The sequence below is a fragment of the Heterodontus francisci genome, chromosome 8 (assembly GCF_036365525.1).
Source record: "Heterodontus francisci isolate sHetFra1 chromosome 8, sHetFra1.hap1, whole genome shotgun sequence".
In the NCBI taxonomy this organism is placed as follows: Eukaryota; Metazoa; Chordata; class Chondrichthyes; order Heterodontiformes; family Heterodontidae; genus Heterodontus; species Heterodontus francisci.
In genome coordinates, this window is record NC_090378.1 from 27,594,525 (window position 1) to 27,616,595 (window position 22,071).

Genomic DNA, 22,071 nt, shown 5'->3' on the forward strand with positions numbered 1-22,071 from the left:
CTTGCGAGTGCCCTTTCTCTGTGCAACCTCTGTGCTAGCAGCCTGACTGGAGGAAGGCAGCTGATCTGATTGCCTTTTGGCTGTGGATGAGGTTGGTGCTTGCACCCTGTGCGCACGAGGCCTAGAGGGCCCCGGTTGGCTGGGGGAGTTCCTGTTCATCCCCTTCCAGTATTGGACCCTTTGACACCGGATGGTCCCATGGCTACTCACCTCCTCTGCCATCTCCAGCCAGACTGCCTTGTTAGGCGGCAGGGCCTCTTCTTACTGTCGCTGGCGAAAAGGACCTCCCGCCTTGCCCGCACAGCCTGGAGGAAAGTGAGCAGGGAGGCTTCACTGCACTATGGAGCCACCCTAGAGCACCCCTCCACCATCCTCAGCTTTTGGTATGGTCCTTGAAATGCAAAGATGACTCCACTGTGTAACTGCTCTAACTTCTGGCTGCAAAGTTTGTCTTGCACATGTTTGAAAACCAATGCAGGACTAGTGACGAAATCTGTGCTGTTGTCATGGTTTTTCAACTATTACACATCGATACATGTTCACAAACACTTTGCTTCTGCAACAGCTGATCATAGTTATTGTTGTAATATTTCTAGTGAGCAATGCAGCTAGAATATGAACATATTTTCCTGTTTTCTAACAAAGATTGTTTAATTGAGTTACATGTCTTTTCACATAACAGTTAGCAGAGAAATTAATACAGATTTCAAATGCATATTAGTCTGCTGCTTTTCACAGTCCGATGATTAGAAGCCCATAGTATGTAATATTCTTCAATTATGTGTATTTGCCTTTTATGGTACATTTAAGTCTCACGTCCTGGAATGTGCAAAGTTAAGGTTATTCAGCCAGGTACGGCACACCCACAAGAAGGAATATTATGCTTGAGTGGAATAAGGGAACGCAACTTCACAGGACACTGGGACACAGCAGGATGAGTATGTGGCAGCAAAGCAGAAAGTGCTGGGGAAACTCAACAGGTCAGGCAGCATCTGTGGAGAGAGAAGCAGGGTTAACTTTCAGGTCTGTGAACTTGGACAAGTTAACTCTGCTTCTCTCTCCACAGATGCTGCCTGACCTGCTGGATTTCAGCAGCACTTTCTGCTTTGCTGCCACATTGACGGCAGCCCCACTCTTCAGCAGTCAGGTAAGAACTTTTTGACAGCTATCAGGAAGCAGGTGCTGGGGCGCTTAAAATAGGGCCCCAGCACCTGCTACACAGCTGTCAAATGGTTCCTCACTGCGCCGGATGTTCCGCCTCTCCCCACGTAATATGGGGGGGAGGGGGGCTCATTGCAGTGATGCTAATGAGCCCCCGTGTGTAATATTGCGGGGGCTCTGTAGCGGCCGCTGAATGTGGGCATGCCGCTGAATTCAAAGGGTGCCACTGTGGTGCGCAGCGCCCAAATAAAATTCAGCCCATCAAATCAGTTATTTAGGTGTCTGCCTTAGCTCAGCATACTCACCTCTGAGTCAGAAGGACATGGGTTCAAGCCCCATTCTAGAGATTTGAAAACATAATCTAGACTGACCTAGTGCAATACTGAGGGAATGCTGCACTGTCTGATGTGACGCCTTACAAATGAGACAATAAACTGGAACCCCATCTGGCCTTTAAGGTGAATGTAACAGATTCCCATGGCACTATTCAAATAAGAGTGGGGTAATTCTCCTGGTGTCCTGGCCAATATTTATCCCTCAAGCAGCATCACCAAAACAGATTACCTTCTTCATATATCTCATTGCTATTTGTCAGACATTGCTGTGCACAACATGACTGTCATATTTCCCTCCAATTACAATGATGACTTTACTTCAAAAAGTACTTGATTGACTACAGAGTACTTTAGGACTTCCTAAAGTCGTGAAAGGCACAATATAAAAAAGTCCTTTCCTTTGCTTTTGGGAATTACATGATCTTGGTAGTCTTTACTAAAATACAGACACAATAAAAATGTGTCACATACATACAGTTTGGCTTTGGAGATATCACAAATAAGCACAGGTTCATTCCTGAACCAACAGAGCCAAGGTTTAGAATGCAATAAAATAACACACATGCGTCCTGCTCTTTTGCAGATGATTTTATTTGAACACTTGTTATCAGCACCAGTCACAAAATGTTAATTTTCTGGTTCGGATGATAGATGCCAATAATCCAGTCATGTTGATTTTAATAAAGCACCACAGGAAGACCCACTGACAGCATATTTTTTAAACTACATACATTATCTGCATCTGACAAACCTTTCAACAGATTTGTGCTCCCATTTGTCACATGTTGCATTTCATTTAGTTAATTCAAACAAAGGTGCTTAAATCTCTAATTTAGAGCAAAGAGGCAATACCAACAGAATAATAAATCATTTCTTACAAATCTCTCCAGTAGCTTAGAGGCTACTGCTCATTAATCAAGTAATGCATCAATGCCATAACATCTCTTCTGCTGTGAAGAATAAGACATTTAATTTTGATTCTAAACTTTCATTTAGTGGATATTTCCTGACCGAACCATTTGTCCTGAATTAAAGAAAGCCGGATTTTCATTACTAATCAAATGACTTGAACTCTGCACTGCATAATTAATTCTTGTAATATATTAGGATACAGTAGTTTACTGCTTGGTACACAAAGACTTATAAATTGTTAAATGAATTAATATTTTCCTGTACCCATCTTGACATATAAATTATGAAAAATAGAGAGCTGTTTTTAATTTGAAAGTTTGACAGGATACGGTCTTTTAAAAAAAACAACACAAGTTATTGAAATGCTTTGCAGAAGCTTATTGTAATGAGCAGCATGGTTTTTGACTGGCTAGCAATCTTGAGTACAAACCACAACTATTCCAAATTAAATTAAAACATGATATCGTCTCACAGTGGTGTTTTTTAAATTTCTTGAATAGATGCCAAGAATGAAAAGCTTTCAGAAATTAATAATTCTGAAAAAAGATCAACGTTATTGAAGAATTGTAAATAAATTTATGGAATGTACTAAGGCTGCAAACATTAAACGGTGACTTTGCTTCCACCTAATGGTGCACCTGTATTAAACAAAATGTGAGCAGAAACATGCATGTCTACAAATTCTAACCACTATTATTTATATGGTTCTGCACTGTGCGTTAGGTAAATATTAAAAAGCAACTGAATGAAACTTCACTTTGAATTATGCCCTTTAACATTTCTTTCAGTTTTAAATCAGAAGCAGAGAAATTTGTTAATGCTGTAGCCATTTAAAAGTAAGGCATGCATTTATATAACACCTTTCATGTCCTCAGGACATTCCAAAGTGCTTTACAGCCAATGAAGTACTTTGGAAGTGTAGTCACTGTTATAATATAGGAAATGTGACAGTCCATTTGCGCACAGCAAGCTTTCGCACACAGCAGTGAAATAAATGACCGGATAATTTGTCTTAGGAGTTGGTTGAGGGATAAAAGTTGGCCAGGAGACTGAGGAAAACTCCCCTGCTCTTCTTTGAAAAAATGCCATGGGATGTTTTATGTCCACCCAAGAGGGTAGACGGGCCTTGGTTTAACATCTCATCTGAAAGACAAACATTTTACAGGTGTCTAAAGTAGGCACTCAAACATCCACTATGATGGTGGCATGTGTGCGTGCATTCTGTGCTGTTAGTGCCCATGATGGCAAAGGCTGAAGTATAGATGTTCCATGCACGTGCCGGAAACATGCATATGTAAGAAGGGCACCATGACCCTTTTCCAAAACTGGGCTGTTTGAATGCAGTCAATGCCAGATTGGTTGCGTTCAGGATGACCAAGTTCACACTCAGCTTAACCAGAGGCCCTTAAAGAGACCTCCACGAAAAATGTAAGTTTGGAAAGAAATACTTCGCAGGGAGGGACAAAGCGCAGAAGAGCAATAGTTATAGGGGACTCTATAGTCAGGGGCACAGATAGGCGCTTCTTTGGACGTGAAAGAGACTCCAGGATCGTATGTTGCCTCCCTGGTGCCAGGGTCAAGGATGTCACTGAACGGACAGGGGGCATTCTGAAGAGGGAGGGTGAACAGCCAGAGGTTGTGGTACACATTGGTACCAATGACATAGGCAGGAAGAGTGACGAGGTCCTGCAGGGGGAGTTTAGGGAGTTAGGTAGAAAGTTAAAAGACAGGACCTCTAGGGTTGTAATCTTGGGATTACTCCCTGTGCCACGTGCCAGTGAGGCTAGAAATAGGAAGATAGTGCAGCTAAACACGTGGCTGAACAGTTGGTGTAGAAGGGAGGGTTTCAGATATCTGGACCATTGGGATCTCTTCAGGGACAGATGGGACCTGTACAAGAAGGACGGGTTGCATCTAAACTGGAGGGGCACAAATATCCTGGCTGCGAGGTTTGCCAGCGTCACTCGGGAGGGTTTAAACTAGTGTGGCAGGGGGGTGGGAATCAGAGCAGTAGGACAGCAAGTGAAATAAATGAGGGGGAACTAGTAAATAAGGCCAGTAAGACTAAGAGGAAGAGCAGGCAGGGAGATGTTGCGGAGCACAGCGGGACTGGTGGTCTGAAGTGCATTTGTTTCAATGCGAGAGGTACAACAGGTAAGGCAGATGAACTTAGAGCTTGGATTAGTACTTGGAACTATGATGTTGTTGCTATTACAGAGACTTGGTTGAGGGAAGGACAGGATTGGCAGCTAAATGTTCCAGGATTTAGAAGCTTCAGGCGGGATAGAGGGGGATGTAAAAGGGGTGGGGGAGTTGCATTACTTGTTAAGGAGAATATCACAGCTGTACTGCGGGAGGACACCTCGGAGGGGCCGTGCAGCGAGGCAATATGGGTGGAGCTCAGGAATAGGAAGGGTGCAGTCACAATGTTGGGGGTTTTCCACAGGCTTCCCAACAGCCAGCGGGAGGCAGAGGAGCAGATATGTAGACAGATTTTGGAAAGATGTAAAGGTAACAGGGTTATAGTGGTGGGTGATTTTAACTTCCCCTATATTGACTGGGACTCACTTAGTGCTAGGGGCTTGGATGGGGCAGAATTTGTAAGGAGCATCCAGGAGGGCTTCTTGAAACAATATGTAGACAGTCCAACTAGGGATGGGGCCATACTGGACCTGGTATTGGGGAATGAGCCCGGCCAGGTGGTCGAAGTTTCAGTAGGGGAGCATTTCGGGAACAGTGACCATAATTCCATAAGTTTTAAGGTGCTTGTGGATAGGATAAGAGTAGTCCTCGGGTGAAGGTGCTAAATTGGGGGAAGGCTAATTATAACAACATTAATCAGGAACTGAAGAATTTAGATTGGGGGCGGCTGTTTGAGGGTAAATCAACATCTGACATGTGGGAGTCTTTCAAATGTCAGTTGATTAGAACTCAGGACCAGCATGTTCCTGTGAGGAAGAAGGATAAGTTTGGCAAGTTTCGGGAACCTTGGATAACGCGGGATATTGTGAGCCTAGTCAAAAAGAAAAAGGAAGGATTTGTAAGGGCTGGAAGGCTAGGAACAGACGAATCCCTTGAGGAATATAAAGACAGTAGGAAGGAACTTAAGCAAGGAGTCAGGAGGGCTAAAAGGGGTCATGAAAAGTCATTGGCAAACAGGATTAAGGATAATCCCAAGGCTTTTTATACGTATATAAAGAGCAAGAGGGTTACTAGGGAAAGGGTTGGCCCACTCAAGGACAGAGAAGGGAATCTATGTGTGGAGCCAGAGGAAATGGGCGAGGTACTAAATGAGTATTTTGCATCAGTATTCACCGAAGAGAAGGACTTGGTGGATGATGAGCATAGGGAAGGGAGTGTAGATAGTCTCAGTCATCTCATTATCAAAAAGGAGGAGGTGTTGGGTGTCTTGCAAAGCATTAAGGTAGATAAGTCCCCAGGGCCTGATGGGATCTACCCCAGAATACTAAGGGAGGCAAGGGAAGAAATTGCTGGGGCCTTGTCAGAAATCTTTGCATCCTCATTGGCTACAGGTGAGGTCCCAGAGGACTGGAGAATAGCCAATGTTGTTCCTTTGTTTAAGAAGGGTAGCGTGGATAAACCAGGAAATTATAGGCCGGTGAGCCTTACGTCAGTGGTAGGGAAATTATTAGAGAGGATTCTTCGGGACAGGATTTACTCCCATTTGGAAACAAACGAACTTATTAGCGAGAGGCAGCATGGTTTTGTGAAGGGGAGGTCGTGTCTCACTAATTTGATTGAGTTTTTTGAGGAAGTGACAAAGACGATTGATGAAGGAAGGGCAGTGGATGTTATCTATATGGACTTCAGTAAAGCCTTTGACAAGGTCCCTCATGGCAGACTGGTACAAAAGGTGAAGTCACACGGGATCAGAGGTGAGCTGGCAAGATGGATACAGAACTGGCTCAGTCATAGAACACAGAGGGTAGCAGTGGAAGGGTGCTTTTCTGAATGGAGGGATGTGACTAGTAGTGTTCCGCAGGGATCAGTGCTGGGACCTTTGCTCTTTGTAGTATATATAAATGATTTGGAGGAAAATGTAGCTGGTCTGATTAGTATGTTTGCGGACGACACAAAGGTTGGTGGAGTTGCGGATAGTGATGAGGATTGTCAGAGGATACAGCAGCATATAGATCGGTTGGATACTTGGCGGAGAAATGGCAGATGGAGTTTAATCCGGACAAATGTGAGGTCATGCATTTTGGAAGGTCTAATGCAGGTGGGAAGTATACAGTAAATGGCAGAACCCTTAGGAGTATTGATAGGCAGAGAGATCTGGGCGTACAGGTCCACAGGTCACTGAAAGTGGCAATGCAGGTGGATAAGGTAGTCAAGAAGGCATACGGCATGCTTGCCTTCATCGGTCGGGGCATAGAGTATAATAATAGGCAAGTCATGCTGCAGCTGTACAGAACTTTAGTTAGGCCACACTTAGAATATTGCGTGCAATTCTGGTCGCCACACTACCAGAAGGACGTGGAGGCTTTGGAGAGGGTACAGAAGAGGTTTACCAGGATGTTGCCTGGTCTGGAGGGCATTAGCTATGAGGAGAGGTTGGATAAACTCGGATTGTTTTCACTGGAACGACGGAGGTGGAGGGGCGAAATGATAGAGGTTTACAAAGTTATGAGCGGCATGGACAGAGTGGATAGTCAGAAGCTTTTTCCCAGGGTGGAAGAGTCAGTTACTAGGGGACATAGGTTTAAGGTGAGAGGGGCAAAGTTTAGAGGGGATGTGCGAGGCAAGTTCTTTACACAGAGGGTGGTGAGTGCCTGGAACTTGTTGCCGGGGGAGGTGGTGGAAGCAGGTACAATAGTGACGTTTAAGAGGCATCTTGACAAATACATGAATAGGATGGGAATAGAGGGATACGGTCCCCGGAAGTGCAGAAGGTGTTAGTTTAGGCAGGCATCAAGATCGGCGCAGGCTTGGAGGGCCGAATGGCCTGTTCCTGTGCTGTACTGTTCTTTGTTCTTTGTTCTAAATGTGAAGCCGGGAGCAGCAGGACTGTTCCTCCCATCCGACAACCATGTTGAAGATTGCAGCTGGCCCCTGCCCGGTCCTCCCAATCACCTCCCAACATGCTGCAGGGCCCACCTGACAGCCTCTGCCAACAGCACATAACATTTTGTGAATTATGAATGATAAACACATTTCAAAGAGTTGGTACAATAGAACAGCTTCAAGATAAACAATAAATGTGTTTGGTTTCAACAGCAAGACATTTGAAAGGCGGGTAAATTCCCTTGTCAATTTCAGCAAAGTGGGGGGTTAGAGTATATCATGCTTTCTATTCATAGAATCAACGAATTATAGAATGCTTGCAGCACAGAAGGAGGCCATTCGGCCCACCATGTCCATGCCAGTTCTTTGCAAGAGCAACTCACCTCGTCCCACTCCCCAACCTTTCCCCTTAGCCATGCATTTTTTTTTTCTCTTCAGATAATTATCCAATTTTCTTTTGAAGGCTTTGATTGAATCTGCCTCCACCACAGTCTCAGGCAGTGTATTCCAGAGCCTGACCACTTGCTGTGTAAAAACGTTTTTTATTATGTCCCTGCTGCTTCTTTTGCCAGTCACCTTAAATGGATATCCTCTGGTTCTGGATCCTTCTGCCAGTGGGAACAGTTTCTCTCTATCTACTCTGTCCAGACCCCTCATGATTTTGAAAATCTCCATCAAATCACCACTCAATCATCTCTTCTCCAAGGAGAATAGCCAGTCTATCCATGTAACTGAAGTTCCTCATCCCTGGAGCCTCTCTCGTGAATCTTTTCTGCACTCTCTCTAATCCTTCCTAAAGTGTGGTGCCCAGAACTGGATGCAATACTCCACTTGGGGCAGAACCAGTGTTTTATACAGGTTGATCATAACGTCCTTGGTTTTGTACTGTATGCCCATTTAGAAATCCCAGGATCTCATATGCTTTATTAACCGCTTCTTCAACCTACCCTGCCACCTGCACTGATTAGAGCACATATACACCCAGGTCCCTCTGCTCCTGTGCCCCCTTTAGAGTGGTACTATTTAATTTATGTTGCCTCTCCTTGTTCTTCCGACCAAAATGAATCACTTCACACTACTCTGCATTAAATTTCATCTGCCTCTTGTCCACCCATTCCACCATCCTGTCTATGTCCTCTTGAAGTTTATTACTATCCTCCTCACAGTTCAAAATATTTCCAAGTTTTGTATCATCTGCAAATTTTGAAATTGTGCCCTATACACCAAAGTCGAGGTCATTAATACATATATCAAGAAAAGCAGGGGTCCTAACACCAACCCCTGGGAACCCCACTACATACCTTCCTCCAGTCTGAAAAACTACCGTTCACAACTACTCCCTTTAACTGTCACTCAGCCAATTTCATAGCCATGCTGCTACTGTCCCTTTTATTCCATGGGCTCTAACTTTGTTGACAAGCCTGTTATGTGACACTTTATCAAATGCCTTTTGGAAGTTCATGTACACCACATCAACCACATTACCCTCATCAACCCTCTCTGTTAATCATCAAAAAACTTAAGCAAGTTAGTTAAACGTACTGGGCTGGATTTTAAAGCCCCTCCGCCATCGCGAATGGTGGCTGGGGGTGGGGGGGGTGCAATGAAGATCAGTAGAAGATCAGACCCCGACGGTGGCAGGCCTCGTACCAATCTTGGTGGCGGCGAGCTTCGTTGCAGCCGCCCCGCCAATTGGCGACGGGGCCCGCATTAAAATATGTCAATGCCTACTAACCACTCATCCCCGCAGCAATTCTGCCATTACTTTGCCATCTTCATTCTTGCTGCTGACAATGCTGTGCCTTCAAATCCCCATTCGGGGAAACGTAGCACGGCTTCTGTGGGGATGGGGGAGGAGGTTTTATCTCTGTGCGGGAGGGAGGAGCGGGGTTACAAGGCCTCGGATTAGTCGGGGGGTGATCGAAAAGGGTAAAGGACAAAGGTGAGTTTTAATATAGGAATTCTGGTGGGGGGCAGGTGGGGTAAGGCCAGGAATGTTGTGAGATGCCACTTTCCGTACCTGACCCTTTAAATTTTAAATATCCATTGAGGGCTATAAGCACTTTAAAAATGGCACCGGCCCCTGTGCATTAGCACCAGATGCCACCCCATGTCATCGCGGGGGACTGGCGCCGCAGCCATGCAAATAAGCCACCACGTTTGAAATTGCGGCGGCTCCGTGACGTGGTGCCCGTGCGCACATGCTGCATTTTCCTGCCTCCGCCGCCTACATTGACGGGGAAGTCTTAAAATGCAGCCCATTGATTTTTTAATTAAAATTATTGTCAGGAGGAACGTCACCACTTTTTAAAAAATTACCTTGGAAATAAATACCTTCATTAAAAGCTGCAGTTGTACAAGAAGCCAAACTGATGGAAAAATATCCAAAATGAGGTCAATTAAAATATTTTACGAAGCGGAAATCAATATATCGCTCTGATATCTAATCTGTAAATCACCTAGATTCTGCAGTGCCTTCAATAATTACAAGGTTTTCTTTTCGGCAAATTGTAAGTACACTGGGAAGTCAAGGTTGCAAGCCCTGAAGCACTGCAGAGAAACAAAATAAGAAACTATTCAGCAGGAAACAGTCTTTACTGGATATTGTGAAAGTGTTGAACAGGTCTGAAAGAAACTTGTGTGGCAATAAAATTGAAAAATACTCAGTACAAGAACGGTTATATCAAATGCTGCCCTTGCTCATTTTTAATGCATGAGACATTTTGGAACACACTAAAAAGCAAAGTCCTACACTGCTCACCATCACTGAAATCAACAGTATGTTTATATATTATTTCAAAGATCAAGCCTTTTGGATTTTCCAAAGTGTACATGCTAATTTCAGGACAAACTAACTTTTTAGCATCCAACAATTAAACTGATATATTATGAAATGATACTTAAAAATAACTGAATTTTATAGAAAAAAGGCATAGTGAAATAAGATTGTCACCAAGCTTTGTTGAGTTCTATATTCTTATGTTCTCTTAAATAACTGTGCTCATTGACCTAATAATGCCTTTGCAAAGATTTATTTAAAAGGATATGCTAATTTGCTAAAGTCCTTATTCATTACTGAAACAACGTAATATTCACAGGCATAGCATGGTTATGATGCTGGTATGCTATTGTGCAACACATCAAAATAGGCAGCAGTGAAAGCCCTCACTTAGATTACATTGTTTTAGCCAATACAAACAATGCAAGCTGTTTGCACTATTAGACCTGAACTAGACCTTATAAATGTGTGGAACTATCACGCATACGTCAGCTATTTTGTTGATAAGACTTCAGACTTAGATTTCAATTGATTTGCTTGTTGAATGAAACATTCATTACGTTTCAAGAAGTAAAATCCCAATTCAAAATAATGAACCTATAAACAGACAAAAAAATTGCACACCTGGGTACCGAAACCTATTGTAAGGGTTTTCAAGTTCAATATTCTCTATTGTCAAAGAAGGAAAAAGAAAACTGATACAGTTGGTACACTGACCTATACCAATGAAGACTGCTTCATATCCATCTTGCTTTAAGGTCTCCAGAGTCATTCCTTCAATTCCCAGACCTTTACCAAAGACAATCTAACAGAATCACAAATAAAAAAATGGTCACAAGCTTTAGTGTTCAGATATGCCAGTTTAAAAAAAAACCATGATATATTGCTACATTTTTTCACACTGTCAAATTTTCCAAAAGTTCAGCTATCCTTATTTCCTCATTTTTTAAAAATTTAAAATCTCTGCTACAATTAAAAAAATATAGAAGTAACTGTAAAGTTACTTGTGCTGATACATGCTCAGAAACTACTGACTTTTTTTATTCGTTCATTTATTAACCATCCCTATTTGCCCTTGAGAAACTGAGTGGCCTTCAGAGGGCATTTAAGAGTCAACCACATTGCTGTGGGTCTGCAGTCACATGTAGGCCAGACCAGGTAAAGACAGCAGATTTCTTTCCCTAAAGGACATTAGTGAACAAGATGGCTTTTTACCACAAACGACAATGGTTTCATGGTCACCATTAGACTAGCTTTTTAATTCCAGATTTATCAATTGAATTCAAATTTCTCTATCTGCTGTGGTGAGATTCGAACCCATGTCCCCAGAGCACAGAACTGTTACAGTGCAGAAGGAGGCCATTCAACCCATTGTGTCCTCTCCGGCTCTCTGAAAGAGCAATTCACTCAGTTCCATCCCCCGCCTTCTCCTCAGAGCCCTGCACATTCTTCTTTTTCATATAACTGTCTAATTCCCTTTTGAATGCTTCAATTGAAACTCCCTACACCACACTTTCAGGCACTGCATTCCAGATCTTAACCACTCGCTGCATGAAAAAAAGTTTTCCTCATGTCATTTTTGCTTCTCTTACTAAATACTTTAAATCAGTGCCCTCTCATTCTTGACCCTTTCACATGTGGTAACAATTTCTATCTACTCTGTCCAGACCCCTCATGATTTTTGAATATCTCTATCAAATCACCTCTCAGCCTTCTCTTCAAGGAAAACAGTCATGACTTCTTCAATCTATCTTCATAACTGAGTTCCTCATCCCCAGAACCATTCTCATGAATCTTTTCTGCACTCTCTCCAATGCCCTCTTGTCTTTCCTAAAGTGCGGCTCCCAGAACTGGACGCAATACTCCAGTTGAGGCCGAAATAGTGTCTTATACAAGTTCAACATAACTTCCTTGCTCTTGTACTCTATACCCCTATTAATAAAGCCCAGGATACTGTATGATTTATTAACTGCTCTCTCAACCTGTCCTGCCACCTTCAATGATTTATGCACAGAGACACCCAGGTCCCTCTGCTCCTGCACCCTCTTTCAAATTGTATCCCTTATTTGATATTGTCTCTCCATGTTCTTCCTACCAAAATGAATCATTTCATATTTCTCTGCATTGAACTTCATCTGCCACCTGTCTGCCCATTCCACCAACTTGTCTATGTCATTTTGGAGTTCTACACCATCGTCCTCACAGTTCACAATGCTTCGTATCATCTACAAACTTTGAAATTGTGCCCTGTACACCAAGGTCTCGGTCATTAATATATATCAGGTAAAGCAAGGGTCCCAACACTGATCCCTGGGGATCTCCACTACAAACCTTCCTCCAGCTCGAAAAACATCCATTAACCACTACTCTTTGTCCCCTGTCACTCAGTCAATTCAATATCTATGTTGCTACCGCCCTTTTTATTCCACGAGCTATAACCTTGCTCACAAGTCTATTGTGTGGCACTGTATCAAATGTCTTTTAAAAGTCCATGTCCACCACAACAACAGCATTGCCCTCATCGACCCTCTCTGTTACCTCCTCAAAAAACTCCAGTAAGTTAGTTAAACATGATTTTCCCTTAAGAAATATGGTGGTTTTCTTTAATTAACCCACTTTTGTCCATGTGACTATTAATTTTGTCCCAAATTATTTTTCTAGAGGTTTCCCCACCACCAAAGTTAAACTGACTGGCCTGTAGTTGCTGGGCTTATCTTTACACCCTTTTTTTGAACAAGGGTGTAACGTTTGTAATTCTCCAGTCCTCTGGCACCACCCCAAGACTAAGGAAGACCGAAAAATTATGGCCAGTGCCTCTACAATTTTCATCCTTGCTTCCCTCAGTATCCTTGGATGTATCTCATCCTGGTGTTTTATCCACTTTAAGTACAGACCATTAGCCAGAGCCTCTGGATTACTAATCCAGTGACATTATCACTATGCCACTGCCTCCCCAAAGACACAGGTGTTCATTTTTAAAACTGATGTAGAAAAAGATGATAGCTATGATTTTATTTGACATACAACAGCTACAAAATCAGATTTTGATAATCTTCTGCTTATTTAAGTAAAAAAAACTGATCTTTTAAAATATTAAATTCTGTTCCTCTCTTCCTCATTATACATCTAAAATGTAAGCCAAGCTACAAATTTATTTTGGTTAAAAAAAAGACGAATTTCAATTAATTATGCTGAATACTTGCAACAATTTAAGAAATTGTTTCTTTCAGGTAATTAATCACATGCTGCCTAGTCAAGACAGAACTATTGATTGCCCTTTTCGAGACTGGTGGCATTCAAACCACAGACAAATGCTCTGAACTAAAACAGGGATCCTTCCCAACTCTGACAATTGTGTGACTTTTAATTGTGCTTTACTAATGTGTGTTTCACTGTTAATCTGCAGTAAACTTCAAGCCATTCTTCATTCTCTTTGCACACAAGATGTTTGTGTTGTTCCATTACCTTCACACCAAGGTCTTTCATCAGCTTGATCTCAAACTTAACAACATCATAAGGCAATCTGAACTGTGGGATCTCAGATGTGCTACGAAAAAGAAAGCACATTTCACTATTCCTCGATGATGGCAAAAGAGTTTTTTCAAATGCAAATCAATATTTATCAAATTTTGTTTTTTTCAAATTTAAAATAGCATTAATATTTTGCTGTCAAAAAAGAATGACTATTATTGCAGTTTCACAAATTGATTTAAAATCTCTTGAAATGAAAATAAATTTTAATTTAAAGTTCACATTTTTAAAAGAAGTACCGTACCTTTAAAAATATATACAAATTATGTTAAACATACATATTATGTTAAAAATACCTATTTAAAGTTCATAAAAGCAAAATACTGCAGATGCTGGAAATCTGAAATAAAAACAAGAAATGCTGGAAATAGTAGGTCTGGCAGCATCTGTGGTGACAGAAGCAGAGTTAACGTTTCGGGTCAGTGACCCTTCTTCGGAACTGGCAAATATTAGAAATTTCAAAGGTTATAAGCCAGTAAAGTGGGGGTTGGGGCAAGAGATAACAAAGGAGAAGATGTAGATTGGACAAGGCCACAGAATAGCTGACCAGAAGGTCATGGTTTTTTTTTTCATGTTTGTACTTGCGGCTGTTCAATTTACAGTCCGTTAACCCCAACACTAATGCTTTGTCTTTCAACACACCATTAACATATTGTTTGCCTTTGCTCCATGACCTTCTGGTCAGCTATTCTGTGGCCTTGTCCAATCTACACCTTATCCTTTGTTATCTCTTGCCCCACCCCCGCTTTACTTGCTTATAACCTTTGACATTTCTATTATTTGCCAGTTCCGAAGAAGGGTCACTGACCCAAAACGTTAACTCGGCTTCTCTCTCCACTGATGCTGCCAGACCTGCTGAGTATTTCCAGCATTTCTTGTTTTTATTTAAAGTTCATGCTTTAAACAGCCATAACCTATTATGCCACTGCTTTAATTTTTTAAACTAATATGGACTACACATAAACAGCTCTAATGATTCTTCTTTAACTTTTTGATGCTATGGCTAAAATTTTGTGTTCATCGGGTGAGATAGCACATTGATGCAAAATAGAACACTTTCTGTTTGAGATACGCAGTCATGGAATCACAGAATCTTACAGCACAGAAGGAGACCAATCGGTCTATCATGCCTGTGCCAGATTTTTGAAAGCTATTCAATTAGCCCCACTACCCTGCTCTTTTCGTATAACCCTGCAATGTTTTCCTTTTCAAGTATTTATCCTTTGAAAGTTACTATTCAATCTGCTTCTAACACCCTTTCAGGCAGTGTATTCTAGATCTTAGCAACTCGCTGCATAATAAAAATTCTCCCCATCTTCCCTCTGCTTCATTTGCCAATTCTCTTAAATCTATGTCCTCTGGTTACCAACCCACCTGCCAATGTAGACATCAAGCACTCCCAAGGTCAGGTAGAGCAAAGTCAGCTTTAGAATAAAACATTGTCTGTACAACTACAGCGTGCCTTGGCTTCAACATCAAACGAGCACTCCCAACAGCACCAGTGTGATTTTTTTTCCATTTCACACATTACCCATCCTTGATGATGTGTTCAGTCAAATTTTGATTATACATAGCATTACAAAGCAGCACAAATCCACACTACTAACATATTGATGGAATGAATCATGCTATGTGATTGTAGTAACAAATGGGTTAGTATGAAGCTTTTTTGTCTAGTATGTTAATTAAGACATTAATTTGTTTATTTTAAATGTATTATCACTTTTGTGAAGGGGCCAAAGGTGGTTCATATTGTTACAATCCCATTAGGGACCGTTAACTTTTAAATAGAGAAAGTCGAATTCCCAGTTACGACTGAAAGAATTATGTCAGAAGATTTCACATTTTAAACAAAAACTTTGCTGTACAAGAGTTAAACAAAGCAAAACACTACTAACTTAACACAACAACTCCAGACATTTATATCTTAAACTTAAAATATTACATAACACTTCCATTTGACTTTTATTTCCACCCTATACATCACGGGATCTTGATGGTTTGTTTACTTCGCCTGAGACCGAGCCAAAGTGTACCACAGCTCTTAGAAATTCACTTCAATTTCAAACAGAAATACCCCTGTTTCCTAACGTCCTCTTTGTTCCTGAACCCTACTGACTTCCAAAAGCCAACTTACTTTTCCAAAAGCCAACTGACTGATTGTGACTGCAAGCACACAGATCAAAAACCCAATGTGCACCCCCTGCATCACATATTGCCCTAGCCATGTGATACAGATGTCTCAGTTAACAATTTAAACTAATTATTTCCAGTTCCAAATCTTTTTGTTCTAGGAAATCATATGAATAATTTAAACACCTGACTAATGTAGCTGCAGACATACCGTCTCCATCAAAAATTTCAGAGAGGCTCCCATTGTTTAGGGTCTCCATACTTCCCTGTATGATCTTAATAAGTAAACATGGGCTACCCTTTGATTTGTAACTGCCCTAAGTTTGTTTGCCAACTTCTTAAACAAGGTTTTTTTTCATTGTCTTGCATTAAAAAAATGCAATTCCCAAATTAAAAGTTACCTCAAAAAATTAATATGAACCGTAAACCAGATAATGGTAACAATATGTATATATGAAACATAGCTGTCACCGATATCAAATCCCAAAGTATTGTTAGGTGGAATTATATTTTATTGAATGTAAAACATTTGTTTTACACATGTTTGAATTTAAATGTATTCTGTCCACTGCTGCACATTAACACAAATATTAACCCGCATGATGAAGCAAGAAAATAAACTTTTGAATGTTATAAAATGGAGATATCAGTATACTTACTGTTATTTTTCGTCCTCTATTATTGTATTGAATTGCTGGTGAAAGGCGATACCAGAACAAATAGCTTGTACAAAAAATTGTACATCATGAAGCTTGATTCCAGCGGTATGAATGAATGAATTATGAGTTCACTGTTCCCAATTGTAGGAGGCAATTTTCATCTACAGGTACAAAATAGTTCTATTCTAGTTAGCGCTGTCTCAAAACCTACCAGAATAGTTGTGCAAATAGTTCTGAATTTTCATGTCCAACCTTACTTGCCTAATGATTCACAACTCCAGGTGCAAAATGCTGGTTATAGAACAGACACCACTGGTATGAGACAAAGGCCGCAAAATACAGCGCCTTAATGCTGCTACGAGTGTTGTTTTGGCTGAAAAATGGCATCCACGCAATGCGTGCACACTTTTAATGCAAACCGCACCAGAAGCCATGTGAAGATGTCAGTGCACACTCTCATGATGTCAATTAGCGTGTAACGCCAGCTCTGTCATTTTGGAGATCAAAGCCTTCTCTTAAACATGCACTGCTGAACATGCGGCAAGCAGCAAGAAGGACCCCCCCTCCACCAGCATCATTTAAAGGGATGATCAACGGCTTACAGGTTAGTTTCTACTGGCTGTTGCCATGATTATAGAAGTGTTTGATGTTTCCTAGAGTTCTTTAAAGTTGCGAAAGTCTACAGGGAGTGGTATGGTAGGAGCTGAAGGACTTTGTCCCAACTTCAAATATTCTGCACAAACCACTTGCTCCCAATATGTGCAGCTTGTAAATCAGAAGAGATTGTGGGATGAGGGAGAAGTGGATGTGAGAAGGTGAATTAGATATGAGCATACCATCTTCTTCTATGGCTTCAGCCAGGCCGCCACGACCTCAGCAATGGCCGCTCCAATAATGGTGAGCACATTCTTCTCCATGGGGGTAAGAACATACAGCCATGCCTGTCCCCTGCCGGTTAGGTCCTGCTGCCTCCCATTATGCCACCTTGTCCTGCAAGAGAGAAGGAAGCGTGTCAGTGAGTATAGTGCAATGTGTGGTTGGTGCAATGTGTGGCTGACATGGTTGAACAGCTGGTAGTCTGTGCAAGTTGTGAGATATGGGCGTGAGGCTTGCAGCAATGCTAAGTGTGTGAGGGTAAATTGAAGCTACGAATGTTAGTTATGAGTCATGATTGATTGAATTTGTTAGTAGGTGAGTGATGGGGGTTGGTGTATTGAACAGTTTGTGTGTCTAGAAGTGCAGATAGTGGGGTATGGCATTTGAAGATACATTCATTGACTTTGACCACTCGTGTGGGGTTATGGAATTTTTTGCGGCACAGCATCTATGTCCTCGAGGCTTGGCTCCTAGCATCGACCTCCATGGCTATCTGATTCCACTGCATTTGCAAAGCTTGTCTGGAGGGCCTCCTGGCCTCTGTGGATCGATCACAGCTCTCTTCCTCTCCACCTCCTCCAGCAAGGCGTCAAGTGCAGCATCCGAGACTCTTGAAGCATGCTCTCTCCCCTGTTGTGCCACAACTCACTCTTCCTCCTGCTCTGACTCTCTTCCACAAGCAGTTCCAGCACGGGCTCCATCCAGAATGCACCTCTTCTTTAAGGCTGACTTTAAGAAGTGCAGACTAGCTTCAAGAGGTACTAGCCTCATAGGAACATAGGAGAAGGAGTAGGCCACTCAGCCCATTGAGCCTACTACACCATTCAATTAGATCATAGCTGATCATGTACCTCAACGACACTTTCCCCACTACCCCCATATTCCTTGATGTCATTTGTGTTCAGATAGCCATTGATTTCTGTCTTGAACATGTTCAATGATAAAGCTTTCACAGCCCTCTGGGGTAGAGAATTCCAAAGATTCACCAGTGAAGAAATTCCTCCTCAGCTCAGTCTGACCTCTGATTCTGAGACTATGTCCCCTGCTTCTAGACTCACCAGCCAGGGGAAACATTCTATCGACATCCACCCTATCACAACCTGTAAGAATTTTGTAAATTCTTTAAAATTCTAGGGAATACAGGCCCAGTTTCCCCAATCTCTCCTCTTAAGACAATCCCACCATCCCAGGGATTAGTCTGGTACCTTTGTTGCACTCCTTCTATGGCAAGTATATCCTTCCTTAGATGAGGTGACCAAAACTGTACATAATACTCCAGGTGCAGTCTCACCAAGTCTCCATACAATTGCAGCTCTTGTACAAACTTGGGCCCCCTCCTAAGGCGTGCAGCCACTCAGTGCTGCATTTAGTGCTGGCTGCATTCAGAAATCACGCAAATTAACATGCAACAAGAAGTTGGTGTGCTTCGTGCATCAAAAGCAATAAGCACAGGTTAATTGCACATCGAATTTTTCCCCCAAAGTTTGCATGAAAGTCAAATTTAAAACGGTTGAGGACAATTAAAGTGGAGGGGGTCAACCATTTAGAAAGTTTCTTGGAACTATTCAAAAAGCATTGCAATCCATCAGCAAACATTGCCAATGCTGAAAGATAGTACAAAGTGGTAGATGGAATGAAGAGAAAGGGTCCCATAGGAGCAGGCACGAGTCTACAGACACGTAACGGTACAGCCTTTGAAGTCAAGGTAGCTGTTGCTTGCATGGATAGTATTCATCTGTGCCACGCTAAAGCACTATCCCATTGGATGGCACTGCAGCCATGCCTGCAATGACGTGCAGCCAAGTTTCAGGCTACAGTTGACTTGTTACTGTCCCTGCAAAAATGCGAGCTCTGTGTTGCTGGTAGTCACTGGTGATCTTGCAGCAGATGGCAAAGCTTGGCATCCTCCCCTCTGCTGATTCAGATACTAAGAAAGGAAAGTTACCACTCTGGGTTTTCCAGAGCCTGCTGAAGTGGTTAATGGCAGCTTGATAGGTGGGGCCAAGGAGGCAAAGCGGGCTTTTGATCACCTTGGCATGCCTTCTTGCATGCAATACCATGTAAAACATGACATTCTGTGATTATTATGCTTCTGAAGAACCTGCCAGCATAGAGGTGAAACAGGTAGTCACATCTAATTAAGATGTCACTTTGGGTTGCTGGCACAGCCATCATTGGGATGAAAAGCCTCTATCAACAATTTATGCCAAAATGAGATTTGCTACATCTTGCTGCAGCTGTTGGGGTGTAGGAGCGGGCAGGAGGGCTCAGAGCACCTCGAGGGCCACCTGACTTTCTTGGCATCCTTTCATTCATCCCCTTTTCCTCCAAACACATCACCTCGAATGATTCCTGGTTTCATACCTTCAGGTGCCAATAAAGGAAGCAACTGTGTAAGATTATGCATTTTTTTTATTATTTCATGGGATGTGAGCATCACTGACAAGGCCAGCATTTATTGGCCATCCCTAATTGCCCTTGAGAAGATGGTGATGAGCTGCCTTCTCGAACCACTGCAGTCCATCTGGTGTTGGTACACCCACAGTGCTGTTAGGAAAGCAATTCCAAATAAATATCTGCATCTGGTACAAAGGCTAGTGAAAGCCTAAGTGCCAGCTGGAAGCAAAAATAACTACAAGGCATGTATTTATCTTTAAAACATATGTGCCTGCAGATCCAGCTGAGCCTTGTCCCCCACCAGGTTTCATTGACGTTCTTGAGACTCAGTGCCCAGCAGGTCCCTTTCTGCATATGTACATGAAACTTTCACCTGAATTGAATGGAAGCTTCAAACGCCTGCCCCAATCCCGGCCTAAACATCGAGCAGTGTGCTAAACAAGTGGAAAACTGGCAGCCCTGATTTCCATCAGATTTTCATACCTCTACCAACCTGCTACCACTGCAAATCTGGGTGGTTGCAGGACATAAATTGACCCAATAATGTCAAAAGAGTGAAATTTCATGATATCACCCCATCTGGTGGAGTTCTATACTAAATATCTGCTAATTAGTGGGCCAGCATGGTAAATAGTGGGCAGGTAATTGGACCCCGTTTTTCAGGCATAGAGTGGGAAAAAATACCCAATTTCACTAGGCTTTGCCCTGCTGCTCAAGGATGCCTGAAATACTTTTGACCCTGTATGGTGTCAGGCGATATTCAGATGTCCCTGGTGGTTGCGACCACTTAAAACAGGCATTACGCCCCTGGCATATGTTTACAGTCGGCCTAGCACTTGTTTCGGGACCCCTCTCCTAAACTGGTCAGAGTGGAGCAGAGATAAGCCAGGTATTCTCCACTCAGGCCTTCTCTGTTTGCTGAGGCCTAACCAAAGGCCACCAACAAAAGTGCAAATTCTTTCTAGACTTATCTTCATGCACTACTGCAGGCCGCTACTGGCCTGTAATAGCACCGCCCTCCCTCCTCCCCACTTCGTCTCCTCCGCAACACCCACCATGTCCTCAGAATTGCCTTAAGCCTGTTGAACTGCCTCTCATGGTGTGACAGGTGCCCACAACTCATCAAAAATATGCTGATGAGGCTTGAGGCCTAATTATGGACAAGCCTTGGGCCAACCATTTAAGACCCAAAAACAGGGCTAAACAAATTCCTATGCACAAGTGCCTAGATGTCTCCTTTTATAATCTTTTAGGATTATGGAACAGTTCAGTAGAATGTTCTTCCCTTGCTAGCTTTGTCTTCTTTTAACAGGACACATTTATTTTACATAATTCATTTTAATACTGTAGTGGATGCATTTAAAAGTGATTAGATGCAAGATTTTTTATTATCAGAAAATTTTCAATACCATACTTTGAGTCACTCTGATAACTGTCACAAACCATTTGCAGGAATTGCAATTATTTTAAAATTCAAGGCAGCCTAATACCACAGTTTTATCATTTCACAGAGCAGATGGATCTGTAACAATTTTGGTTCTGCCCGACATCCAAACAAAGAAGCATTTGCAGAACACCAATGATAACGGGGTTTAATATTGCACTTTTGACATTTGTATGGCATTCTCTTGGACATCAATCCAATGTTAAAAGTGCAGTTTAAAATGACCACCCATTACGAAGTTCTGCTGTATTATCTAAATAATGAGAGATTGCAAAGCTCTGAAATGCAGAGGGATCTGACTGTCCAACTGCATGATCTGCAAAAGGTTAGTATGCAGATACAGCAAGTAACTAGGAAAGCTAATAGAATGTTATCGTTTATTGCGAGGGGAATTGAATACAAAAGTAGGGAGGTTATGCTTCAGTTATACAGGGCATTGGTGAGACCACATCTGGAGTACTGTGTACAGTATTGGTCTCCTTATTTAAGGAAGGATGTAAATGTGTTGGAAGCAGTTCAGAAAAGGTTTACTAAACTAACACCTGGAATGGGCAGGTTGTCTTATGAGGAAAGGTTGGACAGGCTAGGCTTGTATCCGCTGGAATTTAGAAGAGTAAGAAGCGACTTGATTGAAACATATAAGATTCTGCAGGGTCTTGACATGATGGATGTGGAAAGGATGTTTCCGCTTGTGGGAGAATCTAGAACTAAGGGGCACTATTTAAAACAAGGGGTCGCCCATTTAAGACAGAGATGAGGAGAATTTTTTTCTCTGAGGGTTGGAACTCTCTTCCTCAAAAGGCAGTGGAAGCAGAGTCT

The 22,071-nt window shown here is 42.2% G+C and overlaps 1 protein-coding gene across 4 annotated transcripts in view; it reads right to left on the bottom strand.

Annotated features, from left to right (window-relative positions):
- LOC137372719 (dihydropyrimidine dehydrogenase [NADP(+)]-like) overlaps positions 1-22,071 on the bottom strand; it is an 823,566-nt gene that overhangs the window by 424,162 nt on the left and 377,333 nt on the right. For all 4 annotated transcript variants that reach the window (XM_068036861.1, XM_068036859.1, XM_068036862.1 and 1 more), the window contains exons 7-8: positions 13,678-13,759; positions 10,930-11,017 (exon numbers count right to left, since the gene is read on the bottom strand). In XM_068036861.1, the coding sequence (XP_067892962.1) occupies positions 10,930-11,017; positions 13,678-13,759 (170 nt within the window). The remainder of the gene's footprint in view (positions 1-10,929; positions 11,018-13,677; positions 13,760-22,071) is intronic.